At 45.8% G+C, this 16,463-nt stretch overlaps 8 protein-coding genes across 8 annotated transcripts; 4 read left to right on the top strand and 4 right to left on the bottom strand.

Annotated features, from left to right (window-relative positions):
- Positions 1 to 760: 760 nt before the first annotated feature.
- Positions 761 to 2,341, top strand: N7478_006001 (uncharacterized protein; the record flags this gene model as incomplete). Its single annotated transcript, XM_056922215.1, has 3 exons — positions 761 to 919; positions 997 to 1,368; positions 1,424 to 2,341. The coding sequence occupies 3 exons, from the start codon at positions 761 to 763 to the stop codon at positions 2,339 to 2,341; spliced, it is 1,449 nt and encodes a 482-aa protein (XP_056780252.1).
- Positions 2,342 to 2,805: 464 nt separating this feature from the next.
- N7478_006002 (acyltransferase family protein) lies at positions 2,806 to 4,425 on the top strand (the record flags this gene model as incomplete). The annotated part of the gene is made up of 1 exon (XM_056922216.1): positions 2,806 to 4,425. One exon carries the CDS (start codon positions 2,806 to 2,808, stop codon positions 4,423 to 4,425), a length of 1,620 nt encoding a protein of 539 aa, XP_056780253.1.
- Positions 4,426 to 5,618: 1,193 nt separating this feature from the next.
- On the top strand, positions 5,619 to 6,668 carry N7478_006003 (Fic family protein; the record flags this gene model as incomplete). Its single annotated transcript, XM_056922217.1, has 2 exons — positions 5,619 to 5,989; positions 6,059 to 6,668. 2 exons carry the CDS (start codon positions 5,619 to 5,621, stop codon positions 6,666 to 6,668), a joined length of 981 nt encoding a protein of 326 aa, XP_056780254.1.
- Positions 6,669 to 7,630: 962 nt separating this feature from the next.
- N7478_006004 (uncharacterized protein) lies at positions 7,631 to 8,777 on the top strand (the record flags this gene model as incomplete). The annotated part of the gene is made up of 2 exons (XM_056922218.1): positions 7,631 to 7,690; positions 7,773 to 8,777. 2 exons carry the CDS (start codon positions 7,631 to 7,633, stop codon positions 8,775 to 8,777), a joined length of 1,065 nt encoding a protein of 354 aa, XP_056780255.1.
- A 179-nt stretch (positions 8,778 to 8,956) lies between these two features.
- On the bottom strand, positions 8,957 to 10,266 carry N7478_006005 (aromatic ring-hydroxylating oxygenase subunit alpha; the record flags this gene model as incomplete). Its single annotated transcript, XM_056922219.1, has 2 exons — positions 8,957 to 9,371; positions 9,437 to 10,266. 2 exons carry the CDS (start codon positions 10,264 to 10,266, stop codon positions 8,957 to 8,959), a joined length of 1,245 nt encoding a protein of 414 aa, XP_056780256.1.
- Positions 10,267 to 11,708: 1,442 nt separating this feature from the next.
- Positions 11,709 to 12,182, bottom strand: N7478_006006 (nuclear transport factor 2 family protein; the record flags this gene model as incomplete). The annotated part of the gene is made up of 1 exon (XM_056922220.1): positions 11,709 to 12,182. One exon carries the CDS (start codon positions 12,180 to 12,182, stop codon positions 11,709 to 11,711), a length of 474 nt encoding a protein of 157 aa, XP_056780257.1.
- Positions 12,183 to 13,185: 1,003 nt separating this feature from the next.
- Positions 13,186 to 14,770, bottom strand: N7478_006007 (aldehyde dehydrogenase family protein; the record flags this gene model as incomplete). The annotated part of the gene is made up of 4 exons (XM_056922221.1): positions 13,186 to 13,299; positions 13,356 to 13,773; positions 13,841 to 14,313; positions 14,369 to 14,770. 4 exons carry the CDS (start codon positions 14,768 to 14,770, stop codon positions 13,186 to 13,188), a joined length of 1,407 nt encoding a protein of 468 aa, XP_056780258.1.
- A 748-nt stretch (positions 14,771 to 15,518) lies between these two features.
- On the bottom strand, positions 15,519 to 16,344 carry N7478_006008 (pyridoxamine 5'-phosphate oxidase family protein; the record flags this gene model as incomplete). Its single annotated transcript, XM_056922222.1, has 2 exons — positions 15,519 to 16,136; positions 16,228 to 16,344. 2 exons carry the CDS (start codon positions 16,342 to 16,344, stop codon positions 15,519 to 15,521), a joined length of 735 nt encoding a protein of 244 aa, XP_056780259.1.
- Positions 16,345 to 16,463: the final 119 nt, after the last annotated feature.

The raw sequence follows: 16,463 nt of genomic DNA on the forward strand, positions 1-16,463 counted from the left end.
TGAGATGCGGAGATTCATCACCGTGGACCTCAAAGTGTTTGAGCGCGCTGAAATGTGTAGTAACATCTAAATTATGATTGGGTGTGGGGTTGGGTTGACTCGCTAAGGGCGCGTTTAGTCAAAATAAAAAGCTTAAGCTTTGGCATTTGGCATTTGGGTTTGAGCTTGGATTTTCAAGGTCGTGGGTTTTGTCCTTTTTTCTCACTTTTTTTCAATGCCAGGGTCCCGCGGAGAAAAATGAATAACATCTTTAAAAATACATTCTTATCTTCCAAGGTTCATCTTAGCCTGCATACACTTGCCTTGCTAGCCCAGAAAGGTGGAGTTTAAACACGTAAACTACCGGCTACAAGTACCAATCAGTACAAGGGTGCCATAGCCTCTTGATATGACTTGCAGATCTTCTACGGAATCGCCGATCACGATAACTGTGCCGAAGGCGATAGCGGCAGGAAAAGACCCGGTGTTGGGCCATAATACCGTCTAGCCTTATCAATGTTTAGGGTATGGACGAGGCGGGTCGGTGCGGGCTCATCACTGCGGTTCCCGCCGAACTAATAGTCCAAATTTTCACCGAAGGCAGAGTTTCGCATCTACTGGTCTAAATGGGAAAAAGTGGACCAGTACCAGTCTGAGGTGGGGTTTCAATGGCAGCCTCATAAAGCGTACAGGAATCCCTCCGAATCGCGCAATTGGGGCTAGGTGTTGAGAAAGATTTTCAGAATTCTCAATTGGAATATTCCAGCTGCAATATTCCGCCATGAGCCATCTCCAGGAGACGAATAATGCACCTGTAACGGAGGAAGTAACCCAGGTTGATCATGAATCTAAGACCGGGGTATACACAACGACCAAGGACGAGTCGAAGAATGAATACGGACCGACCAAACGGCAAAGTCAGATTACCATCTTAAGTTGTGTATGTTGACCTATTGCCTCTTGAAAAGCCTAGCAAAGGAAGCTCATGGGATCATTAACTAATCTGGTTCTTTCAAGGCTTTGGCATACTTCAGCGATGGAATCCAAAACGGCCTCGCAAATCCCACGAATGTGATTTTCAAGGGATTGCTTGGCTCATCGGAATTCTCATCGGATATGAAAACACGAATCAGCAATTCTCTGCTTGTTGGTGCCATTATTGGTACCGTTGTGTTTGGATACACTTCTGATATGTTCTCTCGCAAGGGTGGGCTATTGATCACCGCCTCAATAGTTGCGATTGGAACTCTGATGTCGACGGTCGCACTCTCAGTTAATCCTTCCCAAAACATGCTATGGTATTTTGTTGTCGTGCGTGGTATTGCTGGATTTGGAGTAGGAGGCGAGTATGCTCCAGGCGCGGCTGCTGGTATTGAAGAAATGGAGAGTGTAAGTGCTGTGGAAACCCTTGGTCGTTGATGACAAGAAACTGATTCTTTTTTAGATAATGCCCAAATGGCGCGGTCCGGTCTATGCATGCTGCAATACATTGATGGCCACATTGGCGAGCCCAATATTGATGATCATCTACTTGATTTGTCTCGTTGCCAGCGATAATAACCTCACGGTCACATTTCACGCTATGTACTCTATTGCGACGATTTTGCCCTTGATTATTGTTGGCCTCCGTTTCTTCATGGCTGATTCAACGCTGTTCTATCGGTCCAATTTGAAAAAGCAACAATTTACGATGCGCATCTATATGCTACTATTCCGCCGATATTGGTGGCGCATATTCACAACCTCATTCGCCTTTTTCCTATATGACTTTATCAACTTCCCGAATAGTATCATGTCGAGTTCCATTATTGCGTCTCTGGTGAAAGATGGTGACATTCGCCGCACAGCTATTTGGCAAGTCATTTTAGCTGTCTTGCCCGTCCCTGGCGTTCTAGTCGGTGCCTGGCTGACCAACGTTATTGGCCGACGTAACACTGGTATCCTGGGATTTGCGGGATATATGGTCATGGGCTTCATTATTGGCGGGACGTACAACAAATTGTCTCAGAATATTGCTGCCTTTGTTGTTCTCTATGGACTCTTGCAGGCTTTGGGTCATATGGGACCGGGTTGTTCGATTGGATTAATTTCCACTGAGAGTTTCCCCACCGCAATTCGAGGTATGGGGTATGGAATCGCATTGGCTTTTGGCAGAACGGGAGCAGCAGTTGGAACCCAATGTTTCACTCCATTAGAAGATGCCGCTGGAAACAGTGCAACGTTCTATCTGGCTGGCGGAGTCGCAGTGGTGGGTATCCTTGTATACTGTCTGTTGCCCGAGACCAGTAAATTCGATCTCGAAAAGGAGGACAGACTTTTGGAGGAGTTCCTTGCTGAGCATGGATACCATATTGGAAAATAGATCACTATGACCTTCCTCGGATATTCTATCACATGATGCAGTCACTCATTTGCTTAAAATGATTTTGTAGGCCCAAAACTCTTTTCGGAGTTTCACTTAAACATTGTTAGCAAGTTAGAACAGAGGTAATTAGGATCGTCCGCACTTGACGTTTCGGGGGCAGTGTTGGGCCTTTGGCTGTGTCGTCTTAGGAAAGATTAGTCACCGGGTAAATGCGACCGCTGGCGCGTACTACGTAAACGGGGTCCCTTCCTCTACTGACAACGTCAACTTTCTCCACACCCCCCAACTTGACAGTCTCTCTCTCGCTGGCCGAGTCTCGCGCTTTCAACGTCGCCCCTCTCACTCATTACACGTGCGACTATATCCAATGTTAATTCCGACATAAAATTCCGACTCCGACCGTTTCAAGGCATCAAGCTATGTTTCTTTGAGGATTAGCGCCGACCTACTACCAACCTAACATGACGTCTCACCTTGAAAATCGCGAACACCGCGTCTCAGTTGGCTCATCGATCCCCCTTGCCGACCTCGAGTCTAGCTCAACCTCCAGGAGCACCGAACATACTTCCCGCTGGAACGGGTTCTCACAGTTTCATCCATCGAATATACTCGCCAACCCACATGCCGCCCAGGGGTCGCAGGACGACTGGCTAGCCGCTGCAGAAGACTTATGGGTTAGGTTAACAATTACGTTGACCCCCAGCTTCCTACAAAAGTATGTTGGGGCTGAGCCGCCTCAGACTACAAAGCTCCATGCGATCGCTGCGCTTGACGGCCTGCGAGGCTGGGCCTGTCTCCTGGTCTTTAATTTTCACTTCCTCTTCGCATACACGTGGAAAGTCGCCGTTGGGTGGGGGTTTGCGGGGGAGAATTGGGGAATCCACCAACTGCCCTTTATTCACCTTTTAATATCTGGGCATATTATGGTGTCCATCTTTTTCGTCATTTCGGGCTATGTCCTATCCTACAAGCCCTTGAAGACCATTCGGGCCGGGGCTTTCGATCAAACCTTTACAGTACTGGCCTCCTCAACTTTTAGACGTGCCCTCCGCCTGTATATCCCATCCATTGTCGGTCTTGCTTGCGTCTTCCTCGCCGTTCGACTTGGCGCTTACAACTACTCTTGGGGTGTGATAAAGGAGGGTCGCACCATTGTCGGGACAAATGAACAGCATCCCCCAATCTACAAATCTGCCTGGATCCAATCGTGGGATTGGTACTATACTGTGGCACATCTAATGAATCCCTTTGAATGGGGCCTATACTACAACAACTACAATCCCCATCTCTGGACCATTCCAGTTGAATTCCGCAGCTCGCTCGTTCTATTCCTCGCAATTCTAGCAACTTCACGCCTGGTTTCTTCCGTGCGTATGGCCCTTATCGCAAGTTTGACTTGGTTCTGCATGCGATACGGCAGATGGGATGTTGTCATGTTCCTTGTGGGTATGCAAATGGCTGAGCTTGATCTGATCAACGGGACCTGGGAGCGACCGAAGATTCCCTCTTCAACAACAGCAAGCGATAACCTACACATTCGCTTCCCCCCCGCTGGCGGCAAAGTATTTCTCACCATTTCTCGCCAGCGATTGTGGATAGGTCTCTTCATCGTCGGTCTTTACATCGGGTCATGCCCCAATCTTGGGTTCAGATGGACGCCAGGCTACAAATGGCTCTGGCATATCACACCTTGGACATACCCGGAGCCCCACCGATTTCCCCAAACTGTCGGTGCAGCCTTGATTGTCTTTAGTATCAATCACTCCCCCGATATCCAGAAAATTTTCACAACTCCCATTTCCCAATACCTCGGCAAGATTTCTTACGCCTTTTACATCGTCCACGGGCCCATACTTCACTCATTTGGATACTCACTGATGCCCAATATCTGGTCCGTTACGGGCAAAGAGACCGATTTCCAATATTGTCTTGGATTCTTGATTGGTTGGGTTATCTGCTTGCCAATTTGTATCTGGATCGGTGATGTATTCTGGCGCGTAGTTGATATCCCCAGCGTCAAGTTCGCTCGATGGCTCGAGGACAAACTCATTTCGAAGAGCGCTTCGGCATTTGCAAAATAAGTCGAGTTGCACCAAGCTCGCAGTTCTACAAGGCGGAGTTAGCGAGCCTGTTTTTAGCTAGCTGAATAGAATCATAAATAAAGATACTTTGTTAGTGACAACAATTGCACTGAGCCATAGAGCTCATCAACTGCTTCTTCCTATTAATCTTGTAACCAACCTTGGACGCTTGTATTATTATACCTATGCCTAGTGGCCGAGCCATACCGAACGCCTGCGAGACTAACACAGCAACTTTCATTAGAGTATGAAATCTCACGGCAACCTGCTTATCAACAAGATCTATAATCCCAAGAACGTTAAGCCACCAGTTCCGACCGACGTTAATAAAGTCGATTCGTGTATAGAACAGTTTATTAGGCAGGAATATTAATGTTATTCCCTAGAAGATAGCAAGCCAAAGCCCTCGAGCTGAGAGACAGTACAGCTTCAAACAACCCATAAATAAACATAGTCGGCGAATAAAATTGAGAAAACTCCTTATTAGTTTAATACATGGCCATACTACAGTAAAATATATAGAGCCCTAGCAGCCCTAGACAACTATAGGTTGCATATACAATTATATACCTAGCCAGTCTTGAAAGAAAGGGGTAGGCGCAGGAGTAGACGTAGGAGAAGGAGAAAGATTTATAGCTATACGTACAGCGATATAATAGCAATATAATTAAATTGTTATTATGTTGTTTATTGTATATTCAAGTTCTTAACTACATGAACCAGAAATTGTAATGTGGTGGTATACTCACGGTTTCGGAACCCGCATCGGGAACAGTAGAGACATTTTATACATTCTGGAAGTTTTCAAAGTCTAAATGTCCATGGGTCGGGGATCATATACATAGTACTAGACCTATTCCAACCACTTCACCTAGTAATCACAACTTTTCTCAATTCTACAGCTCCCATAATTCTTCCTTCCTTCACACACTTTATACTTCGGAAGCCTCAAATGGTTGAATCTCTCTGATACTTTACATATCATACCTCTATACACTACTTTCTCTGAGCTCAATATCTCACTTTTTCTGATTTCCTTCTCTTACAATGCCTTCACCAAGCAAGGGTCATAAGCCCAATCGTCCTTCAATTTCTCTTGAAGCTGCCTTCGCTGGTCTTGACATCTCACAAAGCCGTTCTGTGCCATACACCCCCCGAAGCTTCATCTTCATCTTGGACAATCAATTCGCAAAATGATGAAGTCTACCCTCCGCTTGGACTATGGCACTATATCTGGCTCTGTTCGTGGAATCGAAACCAAATTCACCATCACACAAGACGAGGCTTACGATTACAAAATTGCGCATGATGATTTCGACCCCGATATTGTCTTTCCCCAGATGATGCAGGTTGCAGATCAACTCCAAGATATCCTACAATCGAGCTTGAGCTCTGAACAAGAAACCGCTTGTGAAAAACATATTCTGGAATGCCTGACCCGTATGGTTTATGGATCGAACATGATTGAGCATGCTGGTGCAGGCCTGGAGATTACCTGGAAGTTATGCATGAAGGTTTTTAAGGGCGAGCCCGTGCTTGAGGATATTGGGGAGCGCGATGAGGAGTACCTCCACCTTAAGCAGTAGCTTATGCGCTCCAAGGTTTCTATAAGCACGGCTGCAGTCCTCCGCAGTCGCCGTGAAATTATCCAGCATGCAAAAGCCGCCGCTTTCATGATAACCGAGTGCTATCTACATGACAAGGAACTATCCCAAGAAATTATCCTTGAAACCCATCGGATTTTGTGCTACAAGGTCGACGCCGAAAGTGCACCGTGGGAAACTTATAGCGGTGCTTTTCGTTCTGTGGATGTCAGTGCAGGGTTTCACACATTTCCACCCCCAAAACTTATCCCATCCAAGATGAAAGATATGATCCACCAACTAGACTCTGATCTTAAGCAAGCTTGTCAATCTGGGGATATCGGTCCTGTGATGCTTTCTGCAAAATACACTCATATCTTTGTCAACATCCACCCGTTTCTTGATGGAAATGGTCGTCTCTGCCGTCTAATCTTGAACACGATGCTTCTGAAATACGGCAGCTTTATTATCTCGCTAGGGGGGTACGGGAAGGGCCGCCAAATTTACAATGAGGTTGCAGCCAACGAAAGTACTCTGGAAGATACTTATGATGGGCGTGAAGAGGAGAAAAAGCCAGTTATGCACAAAGAACTGGCAAGTCTGGTCTTGTCGCACGCAAAGTTGAGCCTAGGGAAGCTGATTAAGGCTATTTCTAAATGATGGCGGTTTTTTTCCTTATGACATTTTCCAGGGTTTGACATTTTTCGATTGTCTGGTTTCAGTTTATCTATCTATTCGGCGATTATCCACCAGTCAGTACACACAAATTGACACTGTTACTCTCTTTCACCAAATGTTGTAGCTTGAGCCATTTCAATACATTGATTTGTGGCTTCGTATATGCAAGACTTCTGGTATTCCTCCTTTTTTTTTTCAAATTGCCGAGATAATTATTTGGACATGAAATCGAATTTCGCGTTTTCGCCTAAGCAGAACAAATTGTATTCGCCGTGTATGGTGCACGGAAGTGAACTGGCTCCGGACCGAAGATTTTCGGCTCGGCAACGTTCGCCTGTGTTTGATTCTTTGGACTCGAGAAGACAGTGCAGTGTTCCACAGGAGTTATTATGTTATTCGTCTTAGCGAGATACGTACCGTAACGTACGAGCGATGTCTGCAGCATTTCACGTTACCAGGTGCTTTTGATGGGATGGCATGGGTCCACCCATATGAAGATCTGGAATCCAATATGATAGGCGATCAGATGAGGCCTCATCAGTTACTAGCCTACGCCTCGGAATGCTTATGTCTATTTATGCCTAAAGTCTCGGTTCTTTGTATATATCACTCAAACGAGATCTTCATTGATTATAGCTGAAGAAATACAATGTGATCAAATGCTCTTCCAGCGAGGTGAATTCTGCAAAATACAATATATTTAGATGTAGATACGATTCGTGGCAAATTCAAGTTGTCTATCTGATCATGCTAGGAACAACGGGCACTTTCCATGGACATGAATACTGTCAAGCGGAGCCTCATCTCATCCATGAGTCGGGAATTGTGCAAGACTCGGCATTGGAGTCGGCAGAAAGTGGCCTGTGCACGGCAATGCCAAGTCCTTAATTATCGGAACTGAGATGTGGATGTGGGGCATTCAGTCACTTTCAACTACCAACATCATGCAAATCAAAGCTTCCAGTTGTTTGGCTCGTGGCCAGCCAGGTGTGCTACACCATATAGTTCGTCAAACCGTACCTATTCGAAGCCAGTTGAGCTATTTAATCCCAAAACAATCCACTAATCTCTCCAAATCCTTGATAGAATCCCCGTCTTCTCGCGTTCGAACATACCCGAGGTTCTCGTCGGAAACCACACACCTTAATCTTTGTCGGCGGATTGGGCGACGGTCTCGGCACAGTAGAATATCTTGCTGATCTCGCAGAAGCTTTTGAATCAACCGAATGGACAATATTCAACTTAAACCTGAGCTGCTCCCTCGGGGGCTGGGGAATGGGCCGCCTCGGCCAGGACATTGATGAAATCGCCGCATGTGTGCAATATGTTCGAGAATACAAGGAGCCATTTTACGGTACCGGAAAAATCATTCTTATGGGTTCTTCAACGGGCTGCCAAGATGTTATGCATTATATCAGTTGCCCGAATCCACGACCGGCACATCCTATTTTTGATCGCGAGTGGATGCCCATTGTACGCCCACCTGTTGATGGAACCATTATGCAGGCCCCCGTGTCGGATCGTGAAGGTATTCTTTACGTTTTAGAACAAGGGACCGAACGAAATACACCCGAAGAAATGCGTGGGATCTATGACAATGCAGTTGAAAATGCAAAGAACAATACATATGAAAAGGGCGAGGGGGTAGATACCGTGGTGCCTTTATCAGTCACTGGAAGGATTGGATATGGTAACTTTACGCCGCTTAGCAGTCGACGATTTCTAAGCTTGACTAGTCCTGATAGTCCTGAAAATCCAGAGGAAGATGATCTCTTCAGCTCGGATCTTAGTGACCAACGCCTTGCTGAGACATTTGGAATGGTTGGGGAAAGAGGTTTGCTAAAGGGAAAACTCTTGTCATTGTACTCGGGTCGCGATCAGTCTGTTCCTCCATGGGTTCATAAAGGCGCGTTGATGAACCGATGGGAAAATGCCATTGATGCTGGAGGAAAGGAATTCTGGGATCCACGGAGTTTAGTCATTCCCAATGCCTCACACCAACTGAGTGATCCCGATCAAGCGGAGCCAAGACGGATTCTGCTGCAAAGAGTGACTGGATTCATATACGACACTCAACGATCTACACCATGATGTACCTCTACAATTGTACTACCCTAAATAGATCTTATACAAAATAGATTTCCGGTTCAGAGCTGGCTCTCCAATGAAGAACTATCCACTTTATCTCATTATTATTCATTCGTCAAAGTTTCAACTCTAAACAATCGCTTCATTATCATCGTCAATGTCGGTGGCCATACTCAATCTGCTCACCAGGCCAGGACTTCCTTCTGTGGACCACAGCTAAGTCCCTTGCAGAACATCTCATCCTTCTCGCTAACTTGTGCATTGTCCTTTGGCTTTTGCTTCGCTGACCAAATCTCGCCCCCTTCTTTCTTCTCCCGTTCAAAGTGCTCGGTGACAACATCACGAACGGTGCTTTGGAAGAAGAGAGGTGCCTTCTCGTATTTGGGATGTAGTTGGCCACTTGTAAACACGTTTCGATCCAGATTCCTTTGAGCATTGGCGCAGAGCACTTTGTCTTCTCTCATCACACGTTCGTACATGTCGGCAATCTGGTAGAAGTCTTCATCGGAGGAGTTTCTATTCTTGTATATCTCGTACGCCATCTTCGAGCTGTCGGCACTTTGTGGGAGGAATTTCTGAATCATGATGAAATGGGGTCTGTTTAAGTTAGAACCTTTTGCTTATCTGAGATAGTAGAGGAAAATAAGTTGGGGACCACATACGAGACAACCATAGCCGTCATAGGGAAGTAATAAGTGCTCGCGGTATAGAGACCCTTAGCGATTTGTTCCGATGTCGAGACACAGTGATGCTGGATGTGACCGTCCTTTAGATCGCTGTCGAAGGATTCGAGGTTCAGGAACTCAGGGATATCAGGATGTGTTGTAGGGCAGTGATAACATTCATTGAAGTTGTCCGCGAGAATCTTCCAATTATAATGACCATCCAGCTCATAGGCGTGGTGATGATCATAATCATCGAAGTTATATGCCTTGTAGCGGTCTTGCTTATCGACGTTTTCGAAGTGTTCCTCCCACGGAACCTCAGGCACATCTTTCGAATCAAGATTGACCCAGATAAAGCCATTCACATCGACCCGGACATGAATCTTGAAGAGTCCATTTTGTTCCTTATCAAACGAATCTAGATCTTTGTACCCGGGCGCCTTCGCAAGCTTTCCATTCAAACCGTACGACCAACCGTGGTACCGACAGGATAAGATCTTGGAGTTTCCAGACCCCTCCTTTTCCACGACTGGGTACGCACGATGTCTGCAAACATTGTGGAAGGCATTGACGTTTCCTTCCCGATCACGAGTGATGATGAAGTTGAAACCCGCAATTTCGTAACGAAGCCAGTCACCTGTTTCCTTGAGGCGGGAGCTATGTGTGAGAAATAACCATCTTCTAGAGAATATGGCACGACGCTCGAGCTGGTACATCTCCGGGGATGTGTACCATGATGCTGGTAAGGCACGAACTGGGGTTTCTTTTACTTCATCGGAAGCAGGCTTGCTGTCGAAGCCGAAATAATGCAATAGTTTCATAGTCATATTTAGGTATTGTGATAGAAAATAAATCAATTTCGAATGATCCAACACTTTAAACAATACTTAAGGGCCATTCTTATATTCCCTTGTCTCTTTTTTAGGGTCTGATCTATGTTGCTCATGGCCGGTCAGGTGCTCAACGGGAGTAGATGAATGGAGTAATCGAACCCCCGGGGAACCAGGGAGGCGGGTCGGGTTGCCGATATCAGAACATGAACCCATGTGATCCAGTGTTTCTCATCCCGCCACTATCAGTATTTTGACACGTATATGAGCAGGATTTTGGTCAGCCGATCTATAACATTGTATTCATTTGCCTATTATGCATCAGCAATACATCCATGTATTGCTCTAGTATAGGGTTGGGATACATTCGTGGGTGCATGATAGTCCCGCTACTTATCTATGCATGGGGATCACAATCCTTCCACAGCACAAACATTGCGGGAGAGGATAAGTTTGTCCTCTTATCATTGAAAGATGACTCGTCTGTCCCAAGGCATCTTTTTGTATATACTTTACATCCACCTACCTAGGCATAATTTGGTTCTACCATTCCAAAGACTAGATGCAAACTTGAAATAGATGGGAACACATCGTACCTCGCCCCTTGAAATTTATCGTAGCAAGAGCGCTGTATTTCATCGCCCCTAATCCTCCGAAATTTTGCAATCGGCTCTTACTACCGGTATATGTGATCTCATATTATTGCGATACGACATGATATCATTGATAGTCATGATTATTTCCCCCCATCAGTAGACTTTTCCCGCACTCCAAAATTTCATAAACTACTCCCTTGGGGTATAATATACGCCTAATATGCTTTGAAACCTTAAAACATCAGGCATCGATAGCTCATTTACATTTGAGTGTCTAATGATCTTCTAATTTTTTATATCATACAAAGTAACTGCAAATAATCTTCTTGAAAATGAGACTTCAAATTGATATTTTACTTTACAATACTATGTGGACAAAGTTTAACATCCCCGCATACCACTGACACTCTTGTTTGATTGCCCAATCAGATGTAGAGAAAGCCGTATCATGCTACCTATATGCACACAGATCGGCAGGAGATATCAAACCGAACTTGAAGTGGTACTGCAACCCGATAGGTAAACCCGGAATTATACACATGTAGTATAAGGTTCGTCGGGACAGCCTGAGGAGCATTGAAACCCCTTTCAAGTTGTAGCCAAGTTGTCCCCAGACTCGGAGTCTATATTATATTTAATATGGGGACAACACCGTGACCTTGCAAGTACTATATGCTTTTACTAGCTCTGCTCCAAAGTCTCTAAGTGAAAAAGGAAAGTTCAATTCAAAAATGGTCATTGCCTTCAAGTTAAGTTACCGTGTGGAATCTTCATATGTAATAAATATGTGATTAGTAAAAGCTCTTCTCCAATTCTTCTCTAAACTACCATATGGCGGTGGATCTAATTTCCAAAAACGGTCCAGTCACCCTGTCCCCAACTCGACTTCAGAGTCCAGTGTTTAACCTTCCACAGGCCATCTGCAGAATCATTAACGAGCTCCACCCAATACAATGAGCCCGCAAGTAGTGGCTCAGAGCCTGGCTTCATACCCTCTCCCCCACGATAATGTTGGGCAAGGGCAGAGCATGTCACTTGAGCTTTCGAGTCTCCATCCATAATGTTGATACGAATGTTGCTGAGGAAGTGGTTGGTGTCCATCTTGGCGATATTGACGTAGCATTCGCTCATGATAGCCTCGAGACCATTCATAATGGTACCATTGATATCAAAGACAGCATCGATGGTGAAAGCTGATTTAAAGAGAGCCTCATCGGCTGTGTCAAGACCAATGACGCAGCGGTAGAGGGCATCGGCGACTGCATCGCGGCCGCTGAGGGGAGGAGAGAGGGAAACTGGAAGTGCTGGAATAGACATTTTGAGGATTTAACTGTCACTTGATAAGAAAGGATTTCAAGTTGTGTTTTTTGGACACTACAGGTGTGATCTTGGCCTGGTTCCCAATGGTAGGTGGTTTGGATCTGGTTTCTGATATCTGATGTGCTCGACTGAAGTGAAGAAGAATGATATTATATGTTGACCTGGAAAGAAAGCCGCTTTTATGACTCCCCTGAAATTTTAGTATCGCTTTCTTATTCCAATATATATTATTCTTTTATCAATTGAGAGTATTCATTCCAATGCACATGCTCGGATTGGCTCATACCTCCTATTTGAGACCCACGATGTTGTAGGGCCGTCTCTTATCTCCGGGTGTGTCCACGGAGTTACGGGGGGTTATCGGTCCAAACAAGGCCCGAGAGGAGAAGGTATGGTGGACTTTTTTGCAATACTTTTCGTTTTCATTTGCTATTTAATCTTAGCCAGATATTTGAATGATTCTATTGCCTTGACAGCCGTGCTAGTACAATTGCCAGCTTCATAAACAAGCTTTCTGCCATGCCCTAAATCCGTTGATAAGTAAATGGTTAGTACTCATGTGCAGTAAAAACCAAATCCTCGGCCCTACTAGTAAAATGAACCTTCACGATTGCCTTCCAATGTGAAGATATGTAAAATCCTTTCAAAAAAGGCCTTTAAATAGTTATATACTACGATTCTCATCGGTCTTAATATGTGTCAGCACCAAGAACTATATCTGATAACCAAATGTTCAGGGCTGAAGTGCACATTGGCGCGGTCCCGGACCGCGATGTGGGGGCTCCACGCAGGCCTATGCCCTCGAAGATGTCGAAGAATCCCATGAAGTTACATACTTGTCATGCTGGCACATTGCTTAAAGGAAAATACAAATTCATGAGACTTCATAATACGATCTGGGATACAGACAACTTGAAGGAATTTAATTTATATTTCGCCGTGCAGAATGATGTACAATTGACGCATCCATTTAAAAGCATCAAGGTATGCATATTTAGTTCTAAGCGGAAACACCCTTAATGTGGTAGCTCTTGAGCTTTGTGAAACCATCGAATGCTCGAGGTCCAAGAGTGCATCCAAGACCAGAAGTCTTCCATCCTGTCCAGGCAAGATCCTTTCGACGGTGTTAGTTATGGAGGGCGTACAGTAGAAGGTAGGAGAGAAACTTACTGGAGCAGGGTAGTCACAACGGTTGATGAAAACAGTGCCGGCCTCGATATCGTCAATCAACTTTTCACCAGCGGCGATATCCTTTGTCCACACGCTAGCAGTCAAGCCATAGTCACTGTCGTTCATCAATGACACGGCCTCCTCATCGCTAGATACCTTCATGATTGGCATCACAGGTCCGAAGGTTTCTTCTTTCATGGTCACCATGGAGTGGTTAACATTAGTCAGAACAACTGGAGCCAGCCAGTTGCCCTTTCCTGCTGTTTGGGCCAGAGAGAATGTGGCATTTTCTGGGGTCGCGTTGACGGCACCCTTAGCCAAGGCATCGTCTATGTGAGATTGAATCTTCTCCTTAGCCGGGGCGGATATTACAGGACCAGTAGTTGAGGTCTCATTGAGTGGATCGCCCAGCTTATAACTGTAGAGAAATGGTCAGTAATCTTCGGTGTGGGGCTAGAGAAGGAGTAAGGAGACTCAAAACGTACGACTTGAGTTCTTCTTGCACGGCTTGCACAAAATCATCGTAAACCTTTTCGTGGACATAAACACGTTCAACAGAGCAGCAGCTCTGTCCAGAGTTGAATACTGCACCATCAACAAGATTCTCCGCAACATCTTTCACGTCAACATCGGGGCGAACATAAGCAGGGTCCTTGCCACCAAGCTCCAGATGAACAGGCTTGACCTGGCCAGCAGTAGCCTGGCGTAATCTAATTCCACCAATGGTAGATCCAGTGAATGAAATGGACTGAATCTCAGGAAGCTGAGCGACTTGGTCAAGAACATCCAAACTACCAATGTGAACAACCTGGAGCACGTTGGCAGGCAAGCCAGCCTCAGTGAAGATCTCAAGCAGTCTGTTACCAAACAAGGGAACTTGTGGAGATGGGCGGAGAATAACGCTGTTTCCGGCCAGAAGTGCGGGAATCAAGGCGTTAACTGTAGTAAGGTATGGGTACTATGAGCAAGTTAGCCTTGACAAGTTCTTCGCTTGTCTGGTGACAAATTCTTACGTTCCAAGCCCCGGCAATCAAGATCGGACCGACTGGCACCTTCTTGACTGAGCGCTTGAAGTTTGCCTCTGGCTTTCCGGGAAGATCCTCAAGGCATCCCTCCGCAATATCGATCATGTGCTCAGAACGAAGGATCGCGGTCTTGATTTCACCTGCGCAGTATCGGATAGGTCTTCCCATTTGCGTAGTAACTTCCCTGGCCAGCACATCGATTCGAGACGAAATGATTTCTAATGCGCGGCGAACGATTTGTTTCTTGTTATCAAGGGAGAGGGTTCGGTAGGATTTGAATGCTTCCTTCGAGGCGGCCGCAATCTTGGATGCTTCGGCGAGGGAGGTGCCTGCGTGTTCAAAGATCACCTCATGGGTGGCAGGGTTGACGGTGCGGACTTGATTGGACATGTTGATAGTATTGCAGTTCAATTAGTGTTATGAAGAAGGGAAACGGAGATGTTAGTTGACGGAGTTTCGTGAGTGGCAAGAGGGGCAGGCCCGGTTTTATGACCTGTAGCATGCTTATCGCGGTCTTTCCCCGCGGTCCCGCTCTTATCAGCTTCTACGTATCTTCCAGAGTTGGAGTTTAATTGCATTCTGATACGAGCTAAGTACTCCATGCAGTGGTCTAGTGTACAAATGAAACAGGAAAATGAAACCAACTGGGTTAATTTGATTTCAACAAATGGGAATTACCATAAACTTAGTGGTTACAGATTGCCCCATTCCACATCGACGCCCCGCTACTATTACATAGTCCTTGAAGCCACTGTTTCGTGAAGAACCTATTCCGTGGGAATTTTTTTTATAAATACTTTACCCTGTTCTCTGGAATTTTAGAGAATCTTTTCCTTTTTTTCAAGATTTAGATCATATCAAAAGCTCTACCTGGGTGATACGGTAAAGGTACCAATTTGGTGAGCGCGCTTAGCCCCACCACGCGGACCGCGGCCTAACAGTTCGTAGCTATGACCTATCCAAGGTGGCTGGCTATCTATAACCTTAATTGATCTTGAACATAGCATTGAACTATTTTTGTCATCTTCACACTCCATCTTTCCAAACTGTGATGATATATTGCATTAAAAATGCCGGTTCGCAGAGATTGCTACGAAGCTTTAAATTGCGAAAGGACATGAGAGACGACTTATATCAGCTATGAAGAAACGCCATTGACGAGCCCTTCGTGCGCATCAGCTGGAGGAAGCAGAATCCAGTCTCGTACACCACCCTTCCAATCCGCAATACGACCCTCGCGGACTCTTACAGTCACCACCCGTACATCACTATCAATTGACATACTAGGACGGCGGGCGTTCACGTCCCGTTGCTCTTGTTGCTGCTGACCAAAGAGATTGATCTCTTCTTCTTCAAATGTGTTGTTTTCTAGATGACGCTCCTTGCACCAGGACTCCTCGTCAGATCCAAGCTCCAGAAAACGGGCTTCGCCAGTGATGGTAGTGGAGATGCTGGAGAGAGCACTGGTGTTGAGATTGAGGAGCAAGCTCGCCAGTGACGACCGGGTCGCGGCGGGTGGGGGAGAACCCTCACGCTCGCCATGCGGATTCAGGGTGCGAGTTGGTGGGCGATGGGACACCCAATCATGGACTAGCAAAGAAACGCGCGGGTTGTTAAGAAGATGGTTGGTTTTTCTGGACGCGGGGTTGGTGGTCATGATGATCGTTGGGTAGGCATCGAATGGAGTCGAGGGGAGATAGGTATATGACATGAGAGATATATGCGGGGTCAGATTATCGCATGTTGCGAGATGGAGCTAATTGATACCGTAAGATATTGTTCTTGCTTCTTGCATAATGGACAATAGAAGGGGAAAGTGAAGAGGAGCGTAATTCGAGGTCACATACGAAGCGGGAGTTCTTCAGACAAGAGATCACCTCCGTAGGTAAAGAAGAGGCCTCATGTTGATGAGTCGCAGTGGCCGAAGCCTCATAGGATAGGGGAGGATTGATGGAGTCAGCCATATGGACGTATTCAATGTTGAATATCTATTTTGGCACTTGCTGATAGGAACAGCCAAAGAGGATCGAGACAAATGGCGGGATCTGCCTGGGCGGTGGGCTGATATCGACGTCATCCATGA

The sequence above is a fragment of the Penicillium angulare genome (genome assembly GCF_028827245.1).
Source record: "Penicillium angulare strain IBT 27051 chromosome Unknown utg000004l_segment0_segment0, whole genome shotgun sequence".
In the NCBI taxonomy this organism is placed as follows: domain Eukaryota; kingdom Fungi; phylum Ascomycota; class Eurotiomycetes; order Eurotiales; family Aspergillaceae; genus Penicillium; species Penicillium angulare.